Below are 23,375 nucleotides of genomic sequence, written 5' to 3'. Positions count from 1 at the left end.
TGGTGGCCTTTCCTTCTTGCCATTTCATAGAGGACAGAAAGACAACTCTTTTAGCTTCAGCTCAAAGCAACAGAATGAAATCATCCATTTCTGGCCCATGGGCTCCAATGGCCAAAAATACACTGAGCTGAAGTGCCATTGGACATTTGGCCTGCTGTCAAGCTCTAGAGGACTCTCTAATGAGGATTCCCCTAATTAGCTTGAACAGGGAACTTTACTGCTGGGAGGGATGCTAAGGAGATTGTAATGGCTCTGCAGCACTTGCCAGGTCATGAAAGCTACAGCAGGCATTATCACTGTCATGTGCTTCCTTTCTCCCTGTCCAGGCAAAAATGATGTTTGCAGTATCACTCTAAAGTCTTAGCTTTTGTAAGTCAGGTCCCAAAGAGCACACTGTGAAAGTGAGGAGTGTTTCATTTTACTGCTTCCACCTACTGTTTTAGTAACATTTCCCAATTCTGTGACACCTTCTATCCAAAACTTTCAATCGGGTCTATGAATGACTGTTACAATGGCTGTAGGTGTTGTTCTTTGTATTTAATGACTCCCAGAAGTAAGGCTGAGGTTGTAGCCAATAGTGCCTCTGCTCTAGGTAGGTGGTTAAAGTTATCCCGTTTTCCAGATGGGGACACTGAGGCTAGAGAGACAGGTGACTGTGTCACTAGGATGAGTAGCAGTCAGAAACAGAGCCCAGAAACCTCTGTCTCTGATTATCCCTCCTAGTCCTTTGCACTAACCCTTGGATCATGGCTCAGGGATCAGACTCCGTTAACAGCCTGGCTTATGGGTATTGGCAGGGCATGTGGGTGACCTATATTAAAAAAGGGTGGGTAATAGAGGCCGCAACAGATGTCAGTGATAAATTATCAGGAAGTATCCACAGACATTCATTCCTCCCCCGCACTTCCCTTGACAGTGATGGGAAAGTCCCTTTCCCCTTTCCAGTGTTGAATTTATCAGAAGAGCAGAAGGGTGAGGGAGGGCACTTTAAGGAGATTATCTTTTTTTCCCTCCCCTCTCCTTGTTGCTTTTAGAATTGATGTTTATTACCATCAACCATAATGCAGTGGTACCCTGGAGTCCAGTGATTAAAGCATGTTGTTCTATGTTTGTTCCTTCATCAAGTCCTTAGCAGAGAGGACAGGGGCACATGGCAGCCATGGGGTCTGATTACAGCAACTGGAAGTTCGTGAAGTAACCCGGCTGATGAGTCCTTGTGGGGAGCCGTGCTCCTGACAGTATCACAAGAGGGTTTAGATGGTGTGGAGACGATGGCCATTCTTGGTCCCCCAACAAATCTACGTCAGTCGAGCAAATTATTGACCACAAAAGGTCACATTGTCTCAGTGGCAGCTCCTCATCTGTGATTTGTTTGGACTGCAAAAGCACCCAGAGGTGGCATTCAAGCTCAGCACCACTGTAGAGACATACAGTGTATGTCACTGCCCTGGTGAGCTTCTAAGCTAAATAGCTGGGGGCTTCGTTGCCAGCACTTGCTGATTTATTAACACATGTGTTCAGGATTCATTAGTGTTGTGCTGTCACAATCAATGGAAAGCACATTTTAAATTCACACTAGAAACCCAGCTGCAGAAGAAATCATGCCATCTGACTTGCAGTGATTTATCACAGCTAAGAAAAACACCTCATACAAAAAGCTGTAAAATAAGTAAAAAGCATGTAAAACGCACTCAGTATTGTGAGGGACCCTGCCAAATTCCTGACTTAGTGTGGGGGGAAAAAACTTCACCCTAGTCTCTGGGATGTGATGAGGTCAAAAATCTTTTGATCTTGGAAAGGATAATGTGTAGGCACCTCTGAAATGCAGATGTGATGAGTGTTAAAAAATGTTTCCTCCTAAGCCCCTCAATGAAAGATCAGCTTTATCACCATTTTATGGAAAGGTAAACTATGAGAAGGGTAAAAATGGCTTGGTTTGGCTGACTGAAATTTCAGCTGCCCAGCTCTTGCTACCTCATCATGAGCCCACATCAGGTCCTCATTCACTATTTTCAAAGGTGTCAAGTACAGTGCTTGCACTAGATCATTTGGGGTTGCAAATGCTCTCCTGTCCTGCAAACAGTACTTATAGGGCTTACCATTTACACAGAATAAAGGAGTTTGGGCTGGGCTTTTCTAAAGTTTCCTGATAGGTCTGTGGCAAAATCAGGAGAGAAGTCAGTTTTCTTGATTCTTCACCCTGTACAATATTTACATCCCAATATTTGCATCCCAAGCCTCCCTGACCAGCAGACAACGAGACTGGGAGATGCTGGAAATACCAAGGGCATCGAGCCTTCTTGAATCCTCCAAGAAAACACAAAGCATCAGAAGGGAAGCCATGACAGGTAGCACTGTTGGGAAAGACACAGATTGCTGTGGAGAAGTGGTATTCCTTGGGAGGCTGTGGAAGCAGGTGGGGAGACTGGGATATCCAGCACAGGAGTGACAGGAAAGTCCCAGCACAGCGAGAGCACGGCATATGGAGGAGGCCCGGAGCAGCAGCAGGAGGAGAGCTGAGGGGGCAGTTGACAGGAAGGAATCCAGCCATGTGTGCGCCAGCATCTTCTCAGAGTATTATTGAACACGACAGACCACGTGCATGTTTCCTCCATGCAAAACGGAGGCAGCTGAGAAGGGAAGCGGGTGAGGGAGTGGGAGAGGGGCTCAGAGGAGGGACACGTGATCTGGCTACCCAGTTTCCTCCTCTTTTTTCTTGCCACAGAGTGATGTTTTTGTTCTTCTCACACTGTTGGCAAAAAATTGGTAACCCAGTGCGATGTGGAGGGGGGGGGTCTACATGAAGACTGAGATAGCATTTTCTGATCCAGCCGAGAACAGTTGGCTGTGGGTGGTGGCTTGTCACCAGCCCAGCCCTGCCAATTCTAATCCAGATCCCAGTTTTTCTCTCAGCTATGGAGTGAAGAGCCTTCTCTACAACTTTAATTTCCTGCAGGGGTTAATCCCCTGGTCAGTAGTAGCTCAGGCCCTTAATCCTTGCACTCAGCCCCTTGACAGAAGGACTGCAGTGCTTCCAACCTGGCAGGTCTGACTGAGGGAGGCACCTTTCTGCTCCCAGCTCTTCCTTTGCACCCTAGGATCATCCTGCTTGCCGGCCTTTAAAATGCTGCTGCCTCCTTCCTGCCAAGCCTGCCTGGATGTGGGTGGATGGATGAGTGGGTGGATGGGTGGGTGACACATCCCTGGAAGAGGCTTCAAGCAGAGAAGGTGGCTTGGTGGGAGAATCCTGATTCTGTGGTTCTCATCACCCTCCCCAAACTTCACACAGGTATTTTCCAGACTTCTTAGTTGGATGGTGCTCCAGATTCCAAAGTAATCTCTCTCTTGTGTTTATTTGGGTGGTATTCAAGAAGAAGGAAACGTATGGGCCCACATTTGTGAAGTATTCTCTGAGGGGTCAGAAATATTGAGATGGCCCACCACCTTCCATGGGTCTCTTATTGAGGGCAAATGATGCAGCAGATTCATCAGGGGGAAGTGCCAGCCTGTCTGAGATGAGACGTACATTTACATGCACAGAGTAGTAGCTGGAGGTTTATCAATTTAGCAACAAGATAAGAAAATATAAGGGATTTTTATCAATATAAGCTCTTAGTTCACAGTTCTGTCCCTGGAGTGCTATGTCAGACATCTTTCAAACAGTACGGCCAGACTGCTGAGTCAAGGGGCTTCCAGGTTAATACCAAGAAAGCCCTGTTATATCTTACTGGGGCCAAGGCACCCCAGCCACATGCCTTTCTCCTTGTGATTCCTCGTTCCTAAAATCAGGTGATCTTCTACCAGTGTAGGTGATTGCATGCACACAAAGTGTACCTACTTATTTGCCGCTGTTCTTGTCTGGATTAGCCCAGGAACTGGTTTTGCCCTTTTTTATATTTGGTATTTTGAAATATGCCAGCGCTCTAGCTCACTAGCCTTCCTACTGCTTGACTCCTGTTACTTTTGTTTCTAGTGAAGAAGTCAACATGATGGAGATCTGCTGCCACCTAAGCTGCTGAGTGAGAGAGGCCCTCCCCCTCTTTCTCACCCAGCACCTTGGCTATGCTTCCCCTGCTGCTGGCCTCTCAGAATCAGACCACTGGCTACAAGGCTAGCAGCTTGGCACTTCAGCAGTTGGAGGAGGAGAGAGAGGAGGTAGAAAACACGGTGGGATGAGGGAAGAACTTCACTACCATTTAACCTCCCAAGTCTGTCCCCCAGGCATGTTCTCAGAGGCAGGGATCATCTGTGCATGCACAGCAGTGGGGCAGAGCGCAAGCTGCTAGCAGTAAAAATCCTCTCTGCTGTTATCGTAAGGGGATCAGTGACCCAGCACACACATAGCTCCCAGCAAACCTCCCAAGGAAAGGTTGATTCTCATTGTTCGCACATGATGCACTTATACTGAACACCGAAGTACACCTTTTTCTGCTTTAGTGAGTTGCATAGATGTGTTTCACTTCATTGCCGCTGTGGCATTAGGTTGGCAGTGCTGCCTGTTGGAGGGAGCCTGGAGCTCTTCTTCCCCTTCCCCATTGCCCCCCGTCACCCTTCCAGAGCATGCAAGGGGGGCATCTCCACAATGTCCACACAAACTGCATGGGGTCCAGGCTGCTGCCCTGTAGCTCCAAGAGTGCTGAGGATCTCTGGGACATACTTCCACTCTTACAATGGGAATATTGCCCATAGCTCAGCAAGACATGGTGACAGCTCTCACAATCCAGAGCTCCAGCCAGGATCCTTGGATGCATCTGGGTTAGCACACACACCACAGCTCCATCCTGCAGAGCTTGCTGAGTCTGTGGAAGGTTTTCAAATGTAGCATGACTTGAGTTTTTTGGAGGGTTTGCAGCCACAGAAGAGATACACTCATTCCAACATTCAAATCCCATCAAAATCGCTAAATGCAAGTAATGAGGACAGCAGGGCCCACCTTCAGCTCCTCTTTCCCCACACAGAGCACATCACAGCAAAACTCAAGAAGCAGGACATCCTGCTCTGGGGAGCACCAGCAGCAGAGAGCCTCACCACGCGCAGGAAGAATGCCCAAGTGATGAGTGCTAAGTCAAGCTGCCTCTATCAGCTCCTCTCCAGACTCAGGATGTTGTCCTACTTTTTTATTCCTCATGTAAGGGCGTGGTCCATGGAGAAGGAAGCTTCCCAGCCTCCTTGGAGTGAGGAGGAGTGTGGTCTTCAGGCATGAAGTTCAGACTTGAGTGGCCCTGCTGTAAATTTAGGTCTCAATCCTTCCTGTGATGGCTATGAGGCATTGCAGTGTATAAATCATGGAAAGACCCTTGTTTGCCCATTCATAAGAGAAGAATCAAGAAAGCGTCATTTTCATTGAAAAAAAAAATTGCCTTATGATAAAATATGCCATTTGGCTTGCAAAACCAGGCACTCAAATGCGCGTTAATACTTGCACAGCCTTAATTCAGCCACTTGCCTGTATGCATACAACACAGCCTTTGCTTCCCAAGCAAGTGCTGTTTAATTTTTTCACAGGACCCTGTCCCATACTCACTGCAAAGGACACATGATACTCAAGCTAACAATAAGGATGTTGTAATAAATAAAGCTATTTTTATATGGTCAGTATTAAATACTAAACCGCAGTTTTGGCATGTGGCCACAGTCTGTACATTCCTAATTTTGCAGGTGCCCAACATGAGACCCTAGGGGCCATTTTGCAGAACTGCTGAGCACTCACAGCTGTTTTCTAAAATGCTGGCAGCTTAGCTCACAAACTGGTATGGTCTCAAGGACTCAATGGCACCAAGAGCCAAGAGGCCCCAGGCTCTGGTCCTGCACCTGCTGCTCCTTCCCCATGTGGCTAAAAGGGAAGTCTCTTTACCTTTCAAAAGCAAGGTAAATAGCCCCTATCTCTTGCCTCATCGGGAGCATAAATTCTCTAGCATCAGCTACAAGGAAACTGTAGCAGCAAACATCTTCAGAACACCACAAGACAATGAATAATGATGTATTGCCTGCCGGGCTTCGATGGCAGGCAGTAAGCAAACAAAACAAGCACAAACTTTGCACTACCAAAAATAAAAGAACAGCCCCCTGTTCCACTCACTGAGCACCATGTAGTTGGTGCCCTGAATGAGGCAGCTTATGGAAATACAGTGTATGATCCTACCCACCAGGACTACAAGTCAGTGCAGATGGCACACTGCTCCCAGTCCTGACATTGCCTAACTTTCAACTGCTTGGTTTTGCAATGTGAATAAAGCCATATTTTTCATGTAATCCCACCCCTTGCAGGTAAAGCAACTTTTCCTTCCATCTCTCCAGCTTGCAATTGTAGTGGTTTATAGAAAAATAATTTCTTCTTTCTATTAGGATTCCCCTAGCCCACAAGGCATTTTTATGAGCCAGAATTTTGGTAAAGCCATGGCAGGTATTAAGTATGTGTTACAAGGTATTTCGATGCAATAGGGGCAGAAACACCCCAGAACTCCAACTCCAGCTCCTTCCTGCTGAGGAGTGGAGTGTGTGTCATGGTATAGCACTCTGGAGCATTACCCAGTTGGTAGAAGCATCCCAGTATGGTCATTTGAGTTATGGCTTGAGCTATCCAGGGCTGGGACAGATGTCAAACAGTGTAAGCAGCTGTTTGCAACCAAACATGGCAAGTGAAGGAAACTGCTTCATCTCTCTTTTGAATCAGCAACAGGCAAGTGTTGAAAAGTCATCAAAGACCGGCCCAGAAATGCCCTCCCACAGGCTTGAGCCTGTCCCCATCCTGTTCCAGCCTCTGCTGCTCCCTAGCTGCTCCTGTCCAGGTATCCTCATGGACAGACCTGTGGCTGCTGCTGACCATACTGAGACACAGGTTTGCCTCCATCAGATTTCTGTGGTGCTGAAAAGCCCAGAAAATGCCTTCTGCGTCAGGTTTAGAAAAGCCAGAGGAAGGGTGGGAAGCTGGAGTATCTCATGAAGATATCTGAGCTGGGAGTGCACCTTGCTAGTGTGTGGCATTCACTTTGCTGGAGAGAAGGGTAAAGCTATGATCTGGAATAAAAATTGCAAAAGAGGGCTTCCCTCCGTTCTCTTTGCAAACAACCCCATTGCTCAGGATTTAACATAATTCCTCCAAGTGGGCAAGATCCACTAACAGAGAATGCACTGATGTCTGACAGGGAGACAAGTCCCGCAAGCCTTTCTCTCATGTGGAATAATTCCCTTGCAAATGTTATTTGCCCATAGCACTTAGAAGATCCACCCCTCACCCCTCAACAGTGACAAAGCTCAGAAGAAAAATGGTCTGTGATTCTGGAAAGGCACCCTCTCCTCCTCACTGCTAGAAACGTCCCCTGCTTTGTGACACATCCCTTTGTGCCTTTTAAGGTTCCCCTGTCTTGTAAGGATTTGCTTCTTTAAACCCCACAATAGCAGCTGCTCCAGCCCCTCTCAAATGAGGGCTTCATTTCTCCCACCATCCTTGGGTGGCAGATCAGGCACTGGCAGCAGAGCACTGCTGTGCCCTGCTCACTACCAGTGGCATCAGGGACCTGCTGTATGTGGCACATTCATGCTACCTGGCAGTCCACATCATGGGCCTGGGGCCCGGCTAGGTCATAACCTGGTTGGAGTAACAGCTCCAAACATCCTCTTTCCCCAGAGCAGGAGAGCTCCAATTTTACATGTCTCTCTTAATTAGCATGAGATGTAGTGGCAGTAATAAGCTGGGCAGACAGAGGGAGAAGGGGGGCAGAATGCCCTGTGCAGGATGTATACGTACACGTGTCTGTGCATGTGTATACAGGCACACATGTATATTTGCACACACACACACACGCTAATGCTCACATACATACTCTTATCCACAGGTGGCTTCACATCAGCTCATTTGGGACATTATTCTTCCCCTTTCCTCCCAAGCAGTGCTGGAAAAGGCTGTGAAGTTTCTTTGTGCTGTTTCACCCCCACCCTCGGTGCGGTCCCTTCCACCCAGAAGTTCAGAAATCACAGGCTCTTCCTGCGGGAATGCTGGAAGCAAGTTGTGACTTATTTTGGCTCTGCTTGTGATGAGGCACCCTTCACCTCATGTCTTGTGGTTGTGTCTGTGGGCTTTGTGTGTGGAACTGAACATACCCACACACTTAGGTGTATACACCCCCTTCATCCTAAAGCCTGTTTACTGAATGCTGGACCTGTACAGTTTTGATCCTCACTTCTCCAGTTTAGCTTGTTCTCACTAAAATTGCCGAGACCAAAACGTTACACAGCAAAGCCATCACAGGTCAGACATGTGGCACCTTGTACGCCGGCCCCTCTCTGCAGCCCTGAGAAGGGAACAAACCTTAGGGCTCACTGGGAGCTGCCCAGTACCCAGTGACCACAGCACCAACCCTTAGCCTCAAAGCTGCACCTGAGCTGCTCATGCTGCAGCAATGCCATCCACAGCTGGGAGAAGTTGCTCTCAGCTGCCCGCGCTGCAACTGGACTGGAACCAGTACCAGCAGCATCTGTGACAGGGTTGTTGTTCTGCCTCAGCTCACCAGCCTCACACAACCAAGACTTCTCCGCCGTGCTGTCTGGCAGACAGTGCTGCCCTGGCCGCCACTTTCCTCCCCTGGGAAGCAGGTTCATGAGGGGGGCAGCCCCACTGATCTCACATAGCTGGGGAGCAGGGGGAGAAATACAAAAGAGAAATGCCTCTACTTACCTCTTGGGTGGAAGTAGAATGGCAGCTGTGAGAATGGCAGCTCTTCCAGCGATCCTGGTACAATCCCAAAGCAAATCCAGCAGAAAGTCCCTCTGTTGCTGGCTGGGCTCTCAGTGGACCCTAGTTGGCAGGAGCCCTCCTAGCCAGCCGCTCACCCTGCACAGAGGGCAGAGGAACCGCACGGCGAGATGGCAGCGTGGGAAAGGGACTGTAATCCTCCGTGAATAATAAATAGGGGGAGAGGGAGAGAGAGAGGCGGGAGAGGGAGCGACTGCGTGTGGCAAAGTGACAGCTGGGGGTACATCTGAGAGAGCAGCAGCACACACACAGAGTAGCGCGCACAGACAGCGCAGAGGAGTCACCCTGCCAGGCAGGCAGGATCTGCTCCGAAATACCCAGAGGAAGGAGCTCAGGAGGTTTTCATTTCTCTTAACCCATCCTGGAGAAAAGACAGTCAGTGTCAGTCCCAATCTCTCTCTCCTCCCCCGCTTGCCGCCATCTCTCCGGGTGCTGGCAGCCGAGGGGCTCAAGGAGGAGTGAGGAGATGCTAGAGCAGGGGGAACTCCCTGCTGCCCCTTGGGAGGCAGATTGGTCACGCTCAGGTTATGAGAGGAGGCACTGAGTCGAATGCCTCCTCCCCTCGCTCCATCCCTCCCCTGCCTGGTATGGCTGATGACAATGAACCTGGAGAGAAAGGCACGAAGAGAAGGAATGAGCCCTGGGTTTTGTGTAGGGGTGAGGCGAGCAGCTGCAGTAAAGTGGAGACAGCAGGGGAGAAACCAGGGAGCTTGGAAGCAAGGCACCCCCTTCCCACTGGTGCTCTGGAGATGGCAGGAGAAGGCAGTGTGTCTGTAAGCAAGAGGTGCCCACGGTGGTCTGGCTACATCCTGCCCAGCTAGAGCAGGTGACCCTAGCAGCAGAGCACACAGGCTGCTGCAATGCTTCTCTGCTTGGGTGGAGCACAACCCGGTGCCTGTTTCCTTGGGTATTCAGGGAAAACATGAGGAGTGCTGGTAGGGGATTAGCTGGGATGAGGGGAGTGAGTGGAAGAGAGGAGCATTTGCACCCATGGTTCACTCCTCTGAATTTGGTGCACAGGAGGGAGAGCATGCTCAGCTCTATGTCTAGGCAAGTGTCAGATACGGTTACATCCATGCAGTGACAGAGGCATCCCCTGCCCTCCCTGACACAGTCTGCCAGTACACGGGTGCAATAAGCACCCAAATCCATGCCACTGCCTCTGTCAGGCTTCCCTCTGTGCTCTCCCAGCGGCTTCTGCAGCCTGCCCCTACAAAATCAGACCCCTGGCTTGCCTTCCTCCAGTTTGCTGAGGACCTCAGAAGCTCACATTTGCAAGAATTACTCTTTTGCTGATCCACTTGAACGGCCTTATCTGTCAGATCCAGCATCATAAGCAAGCTGCCCTTGGTTGGGGCTCTTTATTCATTTTAATTTGCCTGGAAGTAATATTTAAGTAAAGGTTTTAGGGAAATTCAAGTAAAATTTTGAGTGGGACAGTTCTGCTGCTGGCTGGAGAGGGAAAATGGGAATGTTCCAGAAACAGGGAGTGGAGAAAACAAATGGACAGTACGGGTAGGACTGCTCTGCTATTCTGGCACCTTCTTCCATTTTGAAACATGGGTTTTATTTAACCATTAGACCAGCTGCCATGAAAACACGTTGTGAATGGTGAGGTACATCTTGATAAGCACTCTACAGGATGTAATCTCATGGCTCCGTTATGCCTTTTCATCTTGTGGCAGGCCCAAGGATTAAATCTTGGGGAAAGCTCCTTATGAAAACAGCATATGGATAATCAAAGAGAGAAGGCAGGGAAGGCAGACAGAAAGAGAGCCAAGCAGAAGATGAGCTAATGAGGCAGACATGCTCAACGAGAAATGAACAGGTGGAGGGGAAGGCTCTTATCAACACACAACTCCAGAGAAAGTGAACTGCAGCCATGCAGCAGACACTGCTTGGGTTTGCAGGCAGGTTCCTGCTGGTGGAGTTATGCGCAGGTCTGGGTAGCTTGTCGACATGATGAAGCAATATCTACCTATGCAACATGTTCAGCATTGCTTGTCCTCATGTTTTATTTCATTGCTGGGATGCTACAGTTGCACAGCGTGTTTGCACATTAGTAGGAATAGACCTAATAGCCATGGTCTCTCTGAGTACCCTATGGTTGTTGCTGTGCTGCACACCAGAGCCATTTCATGGGCCTTGGATCTTCCTGCTTCTGCGGCATGCTCTTTGTTACCAGAGCAGAAAGGCTTATTAACAACCAGTTATAATTTGGAACAAGCAGAGCATGGGGATTATTCTGGTTTTGTCCCTCTCACCTGAGCTGTAGCATCATCCTTACCTCAGACTGAATCACTACTTTCCTCCTTTCTACCCATCCTCACCAACAGCCTAAAGGCACCTGGGCAACTATTTGTTACTAGCACTGGAAGGGTGTTTGTAACCTGTTTCTCCTTAGCTCACACATCTTGCTCAGGTCACATGAATGCTTGGATGTTTCTCACAGTTCTTGCTGGGAGCTGCCAGTCGACCCCAACTGGTGAGGAGTGGTGCTGCCTGGCAGGAGCATGGAGCAATCCCTCTAGTATGGTTCCCTGTGATGGGTACCATCCAAACTTGGCTGCAAGGCAGAATAACCCCCAGCTTTGCTTCCAGTTACCTCTTCAGACTGTGCCATAATGTGCAGAGGCACAGAACCAGGGGTAAGGCTCCCTTTGAAGAACAATTTGAGGATAAATGTTCCCACTGGCAAAGACATGAGCCACTCAGTAAGGCTCTGCATTGCAAGGTTAGTTATGTAGGTATCAACTCCTCTTGAAGTCTCATAAAAACTATATGCCCTGAGTCTTATTCAGTCCCATTGATGTGATCTGTCATGATAAAGGGAGTCTTTCTTGAGCTGGTTTTAAAGGATAACAATGAATTTATTTAAAGCTACTCCCAAGTCGGAGATATGGGCCTCATCAGACTCAGCATCAACAACATTGTCATGGACTGCCAATTTGTCAGCAGGGGCACCAAACCAAACTCTGTCTGCAACAGCCCCACTGAAGCTGATGAATCTTCACCTGGGCTGGAGTCAGCCCCGTCCTTCATCCTTTTTTTGCATTCTTTATTTTGTCTGGTTTATGCTCTATGAGGCTCAGGGCAAGACAACTCAACAAAATCATTCCTTTCCCCCATGTACAAGCAGTCAGATTCAGCCTACAGCAGGGCAAGCTGGATAAGAAATGCACCTATGAATGGGATTTTGTAAGATATACCAGCAGTGGGAATGTGACGAGAAGGACAGTGACACTGGTATAAAAGGCAGAGCTGATGCAAGGTGCCAGGGTGTCTGTTCATGCTGCAAGAAAATATACCATTGCATACTCCAGTTTTAATTCATATCCATCTGAATTAGAGCATCGGATCATACTGTTAACTTAAAAGCACCCACACGGCGTGATTCAGATTTAAAGGATCTGTTCCCCGCTTTGAAGCTCCTGCTAATTCAGAGGAAATCTGTAGAAACAGCAACGTTCCATCCGCCTGATATTCATGGTTGTGAAAAAAGGCTCAAACTCTCCGTCTCTGCATTTCTTTTCTCCCTCACTTGCACTTTATATTCTATTTCAAGGTCCTGCTTGAGGCTGTAATTCCTGCAGAGCTCTTGGATTCAACTAGTTGACACACGGCCCTGTTGTTTTCCATCACCATGCCAGGCTGCACATGGCTGCACAAGTTATTACGTGTACTTATAGGCAGCTGAAGTGGGGACAGTTAGGTTATTCAGTCTGGGAGACCCTGCACCATTTCTTCTCATGTGCAGCTTTGCCTTACTTCAGGATCATGATGCTGGGAATAGAAGAGCAATTAAGCCAAGAAATTGGGACACACTTCATTAAGAAACACACACGCTTTTGCTTAGTGGAGTGTGTACTAGGCTGGGACTGGGTAACAAAGCACGACTTCCAATCGCTGCTTTTCCATCAAGTGGTATTCATTATTTTGGGGGCTTTGTAGTGGCTTAGGAGCAATCTAAATCACTGTGGTCTTCCCTTGAGACAGGTGGGTTTTCAAATTAATCCCTTCCTCACACTGGCCTACTTTATATCTGATTGATGCTATGTGGTGCAGGAGCTAAGGCTGGAGTGAACAGAAACATCCGCCCTGGCCAGGCAGATCTACAAAAGACAAAGACGAAAGCTCACAATCTCACTCCCGTGGGGGTGGAGGGAGGGGTTTAGTTGTTTGTTTGATAATTTAGCTGTAGCTCCATAGCGTTTTGTGGGAGGAAGGTATCAGTACCTCAGTACAGTCAGTGTCCCCTTTTCCTCTACCTCGTTAAACCTCTGACTCTCACTTGGCAGTCTGACTCAGCACTGATCCCCCGATGCTTATCATTCACACTTGGAAGCAGGTTGCAATCACAATTTCCATCCCATCATTTTGGGTGAATATCTGCTCCTCCTTTCCTAATTGCGTTTGTCTTTCTCTCTTTTGCACGGTCCTCCTTCTCCCTCCACCCCCCTCCCCTTTTTGTTTCCCACAGCGGTGGGTGTGCAAATTAAGCTGGAGTTGCTCCAACGCAAGTTTTGGATGGCCATGCAACAGGTAGGAACATCAGCAATCTTGCAGAAAAACAATTTAATGATCTTCGGTAGCTAGGTTGATGCTATGTTACATCACATACAATGACATTTTGAGGAGGGCTTTTGTAAAATTCTTATTAAAAGATTTATGAAGTAGATTAATTTGAAGTCACACATTTCTGTAATCCTTTGATGGCACTAATGCTGCGTGAGCCATGAGTCTCTTCCACAAATGCGGTGTTGACAGTGTCAGCATACTGGCCAGGCATTAGCTCTGCTGCATGTGACACATTTAATTCTGAAAATATGTTTGTGCTCATTCAGCCTTTCAGAAACCTCATGGAAATCTGCAGTTTTGGGAGCATGGAAAAAAAAATCTACTGCCCTCTCTTATCATCTTGATAATTGTGACAAAACGCTACTAGCTTGCCAAAATAAAAATTATTTGCTCCAGGGATCAGCTTTGAGTGTTGCCCTAATTTTGGACACTCTTGCTGGACTGAGAGAAGTTGGATAATTAAAACAGCTCCCCAGTCTGAGAAGCAGGAAGAGTGAAACACCTTTTCCTTGCCACTCAGGGGCTTTCCCCCGAGGCTTTGAGGCTTTGCTTTCGGGGCAGAATACTGGGAGGGTGAGACTGGCAGGATGAAAAGAGAACAGCAGAAGCTGCTCCCTGCTGTCAGGAGGGGCAACTGCCGTCACACAAAGTTGATAGAGAAGATAGGAGGGCAGGAGGCTGCTAGCTGGGAGCGAGCACACGTGGGTAGTGGAAAAGCCCAGAGCTGGCTGCAGTGGCAGGAGCATCCTCACAAGTGGGAGATCACATAAACCTAACCTGATCTAAAAAGACTTCTGCAAAGCACATAGCACATCCTGAAGTGTCAGCAGAGAGCTTCATTTTAAAAAATCTCCTGAGAGCCATACTCAGGCAGTTCTCAGACAAACAAGCCCACATAGACATTAAGTGAAACCGGGAAGGCTTATTAAAGAAGCTGAAAGGAGACCTGCATGCCAAGTGCCTGCATGCTGCAGCCCTGGTAGGTGCTGGTATGAACAAAGCCTGCATATGGTTTCCTAGGACGTAACCACCATTTGACAGAGGAATGACTAACACATTTTGTTTTCTCTCTCTCTCTCTTTTCCGCTTCACCACATGCTTTGCTGCTCTGGATGTCCACGCTGTGCCTCCCGTCTCTCAGCCCAATGACAGTGATGTAAGTAGACAAAAGCTGGGGATAGGGAGGCATCCCAGCGTGCCTCACCACAGCTCGACTTTGTAATTGTGCCGTTTGTGTGCCAGTGTTTTATAGGCACTGTCCCTTGTCTGTAGTCACTGGAGATGGTCCAAGCCCTGTCATAGATTGTGTTTGTCTTCACAGTAATTAAGTGTCTGGCAAAGCTGAAAGTGCCCTGGGTTGCAGCATTTCAGAGTCCTGACCACCAGCAGGAGGATGCTGCGAGGAAGGTGGTCTCTGAAGAGGGAGCTGTGTCCGTAAGACAGGGGATGCGGCCGCAGAGCTACCGGGGAGCACAGGTTTAACTCTGCCCTCTCCTCCGGGGCTCCCTGCAAGCTGCCAGTGCTCTCTGACTGGGCTCTTCACCGTGCTGCCACTGCTTCTCAGCCAGCTCAGCACTGGGCACTGCTGGAGTTTCTCTGGGTCTTGAAGAGCAGTGGCGGCAAGGCTCATTCCTCACATCATGGAGGAAGAGGAAGAAGATGCTGTAAGATATGGGCTCTTTTTGTGGGAAGCTGCTCTGGTTTACCCAGGTTTCTGTTCTGAGCTCTGGGCTCTGTATTGGCTATTCCCCAAGGCAATAATAGTGGTTCACCATGGCCAGATTTCTCTGCTGACCAAAGGAAGGAAACACACAGGGACGAAGTACTGGACCATCTCTGTGTGTATGCCCAGGGAGGCAAAACAACCCAATGCTGTTTTGTGGTGAGGCAGGGGTGAGAAGAAGCTTGTAACTGGTGGTAAAGGGATGTTTTTAAACCATTATCCCTAGAGCCTCAAAGAGCCAGTTGGAGAAAGAGGTTGTGGTATTGCAAAACCACAGGGCTTGAAGCAAACTCAGGCATCTCTGAGCCTCCTCTGAAGTTGAGCAGAGGGACAGAAACCCAAATACACTGGGTTTTTTTCCTGAAAAATGCAAGAAGAGAAGCAAATTCTAACTGAAAGTAGTGTCCTTCTTGTGGTTTGAAATGGCAAAGTCACCTCTTGTTGCTGAGAATCATCCAGAAAAAGGCTGTGATTTATGTATAAGTTTTACAGAAGTAAAGGGCAGCAGGCTGAGAGTAGACAGGCTACGTAACACGTCAGTGTTCTTCCCTGACCCTAGGAAACCTCTGGCAGGAAGGGGACCCCGTGTACAGAAATGGCAACACCATGTCAGCTTTCTTCCCTCCACAGCTAGAGAAAATAGCGTTAAAATATAACACAAAGAGACAGACACACGCAGCCAAGGCAAACTCGGAACAATTATGAAATCAATAAGCACCTGAAGGGTTTTGTTACTCACCACTTAACCCCTCATGTCCCCACTCAGCTCAGTGTTGTGAAGCACATGTCAAGTCTGGCACACAAAAAATCCTAAATGAAACAAATGGATGGTGCCTTGGGCTACACAAGCACCATTCACATCCTATTTTATCATTAGCTGTCTGGAGAGTAAAGAAACCAACAGCAACAGCAGCAACAACAACAAAATCTCTGCCTGAGAAGAATCCTGATCTAAAATACCATGCCATGTGTTTAGTCCAGATACTAGCAAATGCTGAAATGCATGCTGTTTTCTGACTGGTGCACAATAATCCTTGCTTTCACAGCCAGAGTGCTGGATGCTGCCCCTTTCATTAACAAGTCTCTGCTCAAACTTCGTAGGTAGTGACTTAAGTGTGTCAGGGAGGCAGAGCTCCCACTTAAGGGGGCATTGCTCACAGCGGTGGGGAAGATGCAAAGCCACTGAGCAACCAACTTGGAGGTGGTACTGGTGCACACTGTAGAGCTTGTCTTGGTAGAAATGCCAGCTAACTTGCAGAACTTGGGGAGACCATAAGATGAGATCATACCATGTTTAATTCCCTGCTTTTCCTTTCTAGTGCAGTGCCTTGGATGGTGCCTGTCCGCTAAGCTGTCAAGATGACGTAAGTTGCCCAGATTTCTTCTCTGTACCCATTTTGGGTGTGATTGACTGCCTGCTCTGTGGAGATCTCTGTCTCCCCCACAGAAAATACTGCCTGTCACCTCCTCACAAGAGTTTACATGGCTGGGGCAGGACCTCATGTGGTTGAGACAAACCTACAGTTTAGGACTTCCCCTCAGCTGCAAGACATCAGCTGAGCCTGGGCAGGGGCATGGGGGTTCCAGGCAGTGACTCTAAGGATAGTCCATCTCCTCAAAGTCTCACTGGCATCGCAGGTCTGCCAAACAGAGTGGCTGTTACAATGACACGCATGCTGGACACCCCTCTTTGCATTTATGCCACTGTTTCAAACTTGGTCTCAGGCATCTCATCTGTCCTCCAGAGTAAGATCAACAGAGAATATTCCTCTGATATTTATGTAGGATTTCCTCTGTATCCTAGTTTTTCCCAGTGAGACCTAAAGGTTTTCATCTAAGTTCTGTGCCTCCATTTCCTACTCTGCAGAATAAAAATAAGACCAGCACTGATGATGATACCCAGTGGTGAGGAGAGGGTTATTTCACTGTGAAGTCTGAAGATGGAAAGCATTAGATACCATTTTATTAAGGAGAAGTGTTCTCCAAATAACCTGCCACTTCCTGCAGGATGCCTTGTCTTCTTAAATGTGGCTCAGAGCCTGCTAGGCCTGCACACAGCCCTGACGAGAGACAATCTCTGTCACAGCTAACAAACTAAACACCTCGAAATGGAGGCAGAGAGCGAAAAGTCAACTGTGTAAAACTCGTGGTAGCTGAGCCATTGGGCCAGGCATGGAAATGCCGAGGCTGTTGCTATAAGCACAAGCCCACATGACTCCATCCTGCACACGCTGGTACATACCAGACAACCGTGGGAAAAGCTGTCTTTAATGTTGCTTCTCTTTCATCTCTACAGATTCTGAATTGCTTCCTCATTGATAATAACGGCTTTATACTTGTTTCCAAAAGACCTGCAGAGGTAAGAGAGCATGAGTGAAGGAGGAAAGTGTTCTTTTCTTCTTCCTAAACAACCCACTACAGCTGGTTAAAACAAATGAAGTTCGATTGTGTGATAAGGGTAGCCATGGTATAATTAGATTCAGCTCTGTGCTGAGGGGGAAGCCCTACTCAGCAGAGTGACAGCATATCCTAGGTAAGGAAGGAGTTTGCAGTAATAAGGAAGGAACTAGTCAAAATATCTTTTTATCAGAAGTGAGGAAATTAGATTCCTTTCCCTTGGCACAGATGCAGCTGAAAGATAATCTGAGACAATCCCAGAAGGCAGGTGTGCCCTGACTTGGAAAGGGAAAGAAAAGGAGCGGTGCTTTTCAGTGCCTCTGAAGCCAAAGTAGGCATTCTTCAGGAAAGGAAAGTGGGGGGAATGATAAGAGCAAAAAGGAAGATGAAGTCATTTAAGCAAGTTGGAAATAGAAGCACACCTGAAGAACAGGAAGACTTGCTGGACTTGCAGAGGTGAAAGGAGTAAGGAAGAAGACTCAGAACAGTAATAAAAATATAAGCAACAGAAGTTGCTTCCTTTCTTCTTGCTGCCAGTGCTTCCACAACCATTTCTAAGGAGCTGAAGGGGTACAGTTTGTTATGTGATATCCCATGTAGCCTGGGTAAGCTCAATATTGCCAGCCATTGTGTGGTTTATCTATACTTTTCTGTTCTCTGGTAAATTCACCACAGAGCTATTCTTTTCCAGATAATAAAAGGCCATAGATTTGGATGTCAGAAAGTGATGTGTTGTAACAGTCTCATAAACTACAAAGCAATAAGTCAATAGAAAGAGTGGGCTTATAGAAGAAATGGGATATGAAGTGGTTTTGCTACTGACAGAAGTGTGGAGTTTCATTAAAATTGCCATAGTACCGGAGTTGACAAATACTTTATGTATATTTCCAAAAGGCAGTAGATCTGATCCCAGAAATTGCTTTCTTCAAGATGTGACAAACAAGTTGAAATGGAAGTTAGCAGAACACCCAATGTATATGACTGGGGCAAGCAGCACAGCTTCTATAAAGGGAGAAAACCTATCTTATCAGCTATAGTTCTTAGAAAGTGTGAGTGAATCAGGAGACAAGGGGGAATGGATGACCAGTTTTCCTAAAAGCCTTGAACAGGGTTCCTTTACGAAAGGCTGTTAAAGAAGTTCCAGTTAAAGGGTGAAGTGTGAAGTAGGGGCATTGATCTAAAAGTAGGTGGGAAGAAAAGAAAGAAGAGGAATTAATAGATGGGTATTTAGATGGAAAACATCAGCTATTGAAATCCCCTGATTTCCCCTCTGGGCTTGTGTTGGTTAGCATATTCAGAACAGGCTGGCAAAAGAAAAATGTGATCATGAATTCCGCAGGCACTACACATTAAGTTCAGAGAGGCCAAGATGAGAACTGCTGAGACTCACAGAGCAAAATGAATCAGCAATATAATGGCACCAGGGGATGATACAGATGTACATCAAGGGGGGCATACCGCAAGGAATAATCAACCTGTTTTCTGTTGGGAAAGTAACTGACCTGGCACACTGAATATTCCAGTGAAAGTGCCCTTTCAATGACATTAAAGTTGTATTGGATCCTTGCTCTGGGAGGCCAGATCCTCTTGCGTATTTCGGATGGACTGGTTGTCTTAAGAGACACTCCTCTTACCTCCATGGCATTTTCAAAGGTGCTTTCCTGAGTCCTGTGGCATGTGTCCACAGATCAAGGCAACTACACCCTTTAGGCACTGCATCTACTGTTCATCCCTAGCACTGCTGTCCCGGGTTCTGTCTCTGGGTTTTTTTCCTACATCTTGTGGAAAACATTTTTTTCAAAAAGCTCATCTCTGAAAGATCTGAATAGAAGAAACATGGCATTACAGTGGATTTGGGTAAATTATAAGCATTATCCACATGCCTCCAAGATCAGGCATCTTGGTAGGCACCAGAGCTGTCATCTCTTCCAGCTATTACCTCTCCTGACCTCTGAGAGTTCATCACTACTTTTCTTCTGATTTCTTTATCTTGTTCTAGTTACTGTTTTTATTTCCCAGTGGCACCATGAATGTCCACACTGTTAAGCCTCACACAAAATTCAAGACAGCAGCAGCATTATTAAATCAACATCCTGGGTTTCATAGCCTTGCTACCTGAACGTTGCTGTGTGGGATCACTTGCAATATTCACTTGTAGGCCTTCCCTACCTTATCCCACAGTCTTCCCTCAGCAAGTCCTTTAACATAATGCAAAAAAAAAAGTCCTGAACATAGATTTTTGAGGGAGTTTTGCCTTTCTGGAGAAGTCAGGTAGTTCACTGCCCTCCCTCCCTGCCTCATATCTGACACCAGGACCAGCAAGCATGGTTCAGCTGCCTGGATAAACTTATGAGCCCAGTGGCAGGGAAAAGGGCAGCCTGCCTACACCAGCCAGGATGGGAGGGAGCTTATCAGAGGCAGAAGGAGAGAGGGTGCACAGGCAAGTCATCTATCCCACTGAGCTGTGTGGGCTGTGGTGGCTCCAGCACAAGCAGGGCCCCACGTGCATCTCTGCTTCCCCGATGAAGGCAGACAAGGAGCTTTGACATCCAAAACACTTGCTTTCCAAGGCAAAGTGCAAGCTTGAATGGCAGAGTGGTGCCAAAGTGTCTGTGTATGTCTTGCTCCATCTCTGTGCTCAGTCTTCTGGAGCTGCAGTGCTTTATAATGCACTGAACCCACTGCCTTCCCAGGGCTACCTGCTGCCCAACCTCCTCTCTTGGGTGATCACACTGGAAACCAGAGTGGCTTCACATAGGTGAGAGGTGAGGACACCCTGGTGCAAGCTCTGCCCCGCTTTGACTTTGGGATAGGGGATCAGGATTGGAGGGTGATTCTCATAACCTCTACATGAAGGCAGGAGAAAACTTAGAGGCAGCCAGAAGTCACCATGGAAGAAAGAGGGACTTAGGATTTTAATGAGTGATGAGTTGGAAGCTCCTTGCAAGATTACTTGGGGAAGAATTGGTAATCTCTTAATTCAAACTAATCCCCCCATCCAGGTTCATCATGGAGGGAGCAAAGAGTTAATAGCCAGAGCCAGGAGAAGGGAGTGTGTGAAGAGGAGGACCAGGTGATCTAGGGCAGGGGAGGAAGGGAAGGGAAGCAGCAGGCCTGGGCTGTGCTGCAGCAAGGGCTGCTCTGCACTATGTTTCTGCTGATGCTTGCAGCCATGGCCCCATGACCACCCCTGAGTTTTTGACCACCTTTCACTGCCAGCTGGAGGCATGGCTAGGGACCTGTGACAGGTCTGGAGCTCCCTCCTCCTGCTGCATCCAGATGTCCCTTCACCAAGTAAATCTCTTTCTCTAGGATGCTGCCTTCTCCCTGGGGCTTCTTGTAGGGTGTGTCTGCAAGTTCTGCCCAGGTGACTCCAAAGACAGGGTGCAGGTTGTCAGCTAAAAGACAGAGACCATACCAGGGCTGGGCAGAGCTTGTGGAGAAGCAAGATTTGGCTTTCTTTGAGCCATGCAGAGTGGAGGCTGCCCACTCACATAAAGTCTGGCCTATTTGGCAGATCTCATTTGTCTACAGCTTTTGTGTTTACCGGAAGTACAAATTGCTCAATAAGTCAACAAATCATGGACACATATGTCTGTACACAGTGATGGACCTTGTGAGCCATATGAGTGTTCCAGGATGCAACTTCTTTCCTGTGCATAGCCTGCATCTCTGCTCGTATGCTCTCAGCTACAGGAGGATGTGATACAGTATGTGTCATGCAGGATTTCAGAGGCAATGCTTTGTGCTCTGAACCTCTGAAATTGCAAGCACCTGCAGAAACCTGCCCAGAGCTAAGAGTTAGGAGAAACATAGCAGAGGGATGTCTGGGACAGCAGCAGGTAGTCACTGGAGAAAGTAAGTAGTAATGAGAGCTGCTTTGCAAAATGCCGCTTCAGCACAGAACCATTTTGGTTAATGCCAAGTGATGCTTTCCTGTGTTACTACCTGCACAGGGTACCTAAAACAGCACCAAGCTTTGAATGTCTGATTTGCATTGAAGGCCAGTTTGCTGATGCTTTTCTGAGCACGTTCCCTAGGTTTTACTCTCAATTACACTAACAGCTCTTCATACTAGAAGAACAGTGCCCTAACTGGAGAAATCTGAGCGACATCAGCATCTCTGAACAGGGTGGACCCCATTTGCAATCCTGCGGTGGCCCTCTGGCCTTGCCACAACAGCTGCAGCTTGCATTGTGTTAAATCCCACAGCTCTGGCTCCTGCTGGGGATGCAGACTGGTATTAAATGGAAGCAGCTGGCCTCCTCACCCCCCTAATCAGATTGAAAGAGCGAGGGAGGTGAAAAAAAGTTAGTGCTTGCTCAGACATATTTGACTATGTCTGAGATGATTACAGCTCAAATGCTTGAAGGGGAGTTGATATTCTGTATCGATTTATACAGCAAAACACCTTCTAAAGCCTGTTGGAAAGAGGCTCATAACCATGTACCACTACTGTTAGGTGATTACTGTATGATCTTAGGTAAATCTGCCTAAGGGTTGCAGTTTTTTAGTGGAAATGCCCCACTCAAATAAATGAAGTAATCTGTCATCCACTAATACACGCTAAACAACTGGTAGCCTATCAGTAGAAAAGTAAAATGTCCCCCAAAACTGCATGAATGGCTCCATACCATATGGGAGCTATTTACACTGTCAAGACTCATGAGCCAGGAAATAAGACAGAGGACAGCTCGTAACCGTGTTTTTATTATTTACAAGTGTTTTATTTACTTGCTTGCAAACAAGACAGTGGACTTGGCAGATGTGAAGCATTTCCGCAATAGATTTGTCATGGATTAGTGATCAGGAAAGCCAGAGCTGTTGTTTGAATCAGTCTTCAGAGCAGTGGTTCCTGGATTTGGTAATCTGTTTGAGGTTATTGATTTCAAAATGTAAATGGTTTAGAGGGCCACAAGCACTGCTTTTAGTCCAGGCATGCAAGCAGGATTTGGGGGTTGTTGCCCCCTAAAATGTGGGTGGAGGATGTGTAACAGCTCTGGCTGTGCCAGTGCAACATACAGGTTAAAGGGATGGGTTGCTACGCGTTGTGTTGTTTGGGTTACTGCCTGCTCAGAACTTGCACAGCAGTGAGTTGTAAAATTCTGTTTTCTACCTAAATAAATGTGTATGGTGCACTTAAGCGTGGTGAGTCAGTTTGCCCAGGGCAGCAGCAGAGCAGAGGCTTCCAAAGTCACTGTGGCTGCAGGCTAGCAGAGAGGCTCAAGCGGAAGAGACTCAGGCATTCAGATCCAGAGAATGTGGATTCATGAAAACCCACAGGAGATCTCAGTGAATTCATATGCCTGGGTCTCTGCAGCTTGAGAGTCTGCCTTTTTCTGACACAAGCTGCAGAGACTTACGTGGGCTAAATCATTTCCAAGCACAGTAGGAATGGTGCAGGATGCCCAGCTGGTGATGAGGGAAGTCCTCCCTCAAGATTTCTAATCAGCTAAAGGACAAAGCTTGACATTACCTCCTTATAAAACACTCGCTATGTGTAGTAGGCCTCCAGACAGATCAGCTAGAGCATCAAGGATCTGGAAATTTTACTGTTGACAGCTTAATCTGTTTTTTTTTCTTTTTTTTGCTTGCAGACTGGAAAATTTTTTGGTGCAGTGGATGGCTCAGTAATGACCCAGCTGCTAAACATGGGCATGTTCAGGCGGTAAGTGGGGGATCTCCATGCTTGTACTTCTCTTTCTTCAGCTGCTGTGTGGGTCAGAACATATTGGTCCCCATAATCAGCACCACTGAGCAGGGGATGTCACATGCATGTGACTCCTATTTGACTAAAAGAGCTCCTTTAGCTACGTGCCCCCTGCCTGACTTGCTCAGCCGTCACCACCACACACCCTGTTTCTCCTTATCTTCTGTTTTTCCAACTGCTGCAAAGCATCAAGAGAGACAGTTACTCCTGATCTC

General features: G+C 47.5%; 1 protein-coding gene across 2 annotated transcripts in view; it reads left to right on the top strand.

Moving 5' to 3' along the window:
- The window catches only part of CACNA2D4 (calcium voltage-gated channel auxiliary subunit alpha2delta 4), a 134,570-nt gene that overhangs the window by 92,636 nt on the left and 18,559 nt on the right, over window positions 1-23,375 (top strand). For both annotated transcript variants that reach the window (XM_069860983.1, XM_069860972.1), the window contains 5 exons: window positions 13,233-13,294; window positions 14,472-14,486; window positions 16,373-16,417; window positions 17,350-17,412; window positions 23,048-23,118. In XM_069860983.1, the coding sequence (XP_069717084.1) occupies window positions 13,233-13,294; window positions 14,472-14,486; window positions 16,373-16,417; window positions 17,350-17,412; window positions 23,048-23,118 (256 nt within the window). The remainder of the gene's footprint in view (window positions 1-13,232; window positions 13,295-14,471; window positions 14,487-16,372; window positions 16,418-17,349; window positions 17,413-23,047; window positions 23,119-23,375) is intronic.

The sequence above is a fragment of the Phaenicophaeus curvirostris genome, chromosome 1, assembly GCF_032191515.1.
Source record: "Phaenicophaeus curvirostris isolate KB17595 chromosome 1, BPBGC_Pcur_1.0, whole genome shotgun sequence".
In the NCBI taxonomy this organism is placed as follows: domain Eukaryota; kingdom Metazoa; phylum Chordata; class Aves; order Cuculiformes; family Cuculidae; genus Phaenicophaeus; species Phaenicophaeus curvirostris.
The sequence above is the reverse complement of the archived record's forward strand: the minus strand, read 5'-3'. Positions and strand labels throughout refer to the sequence as shown.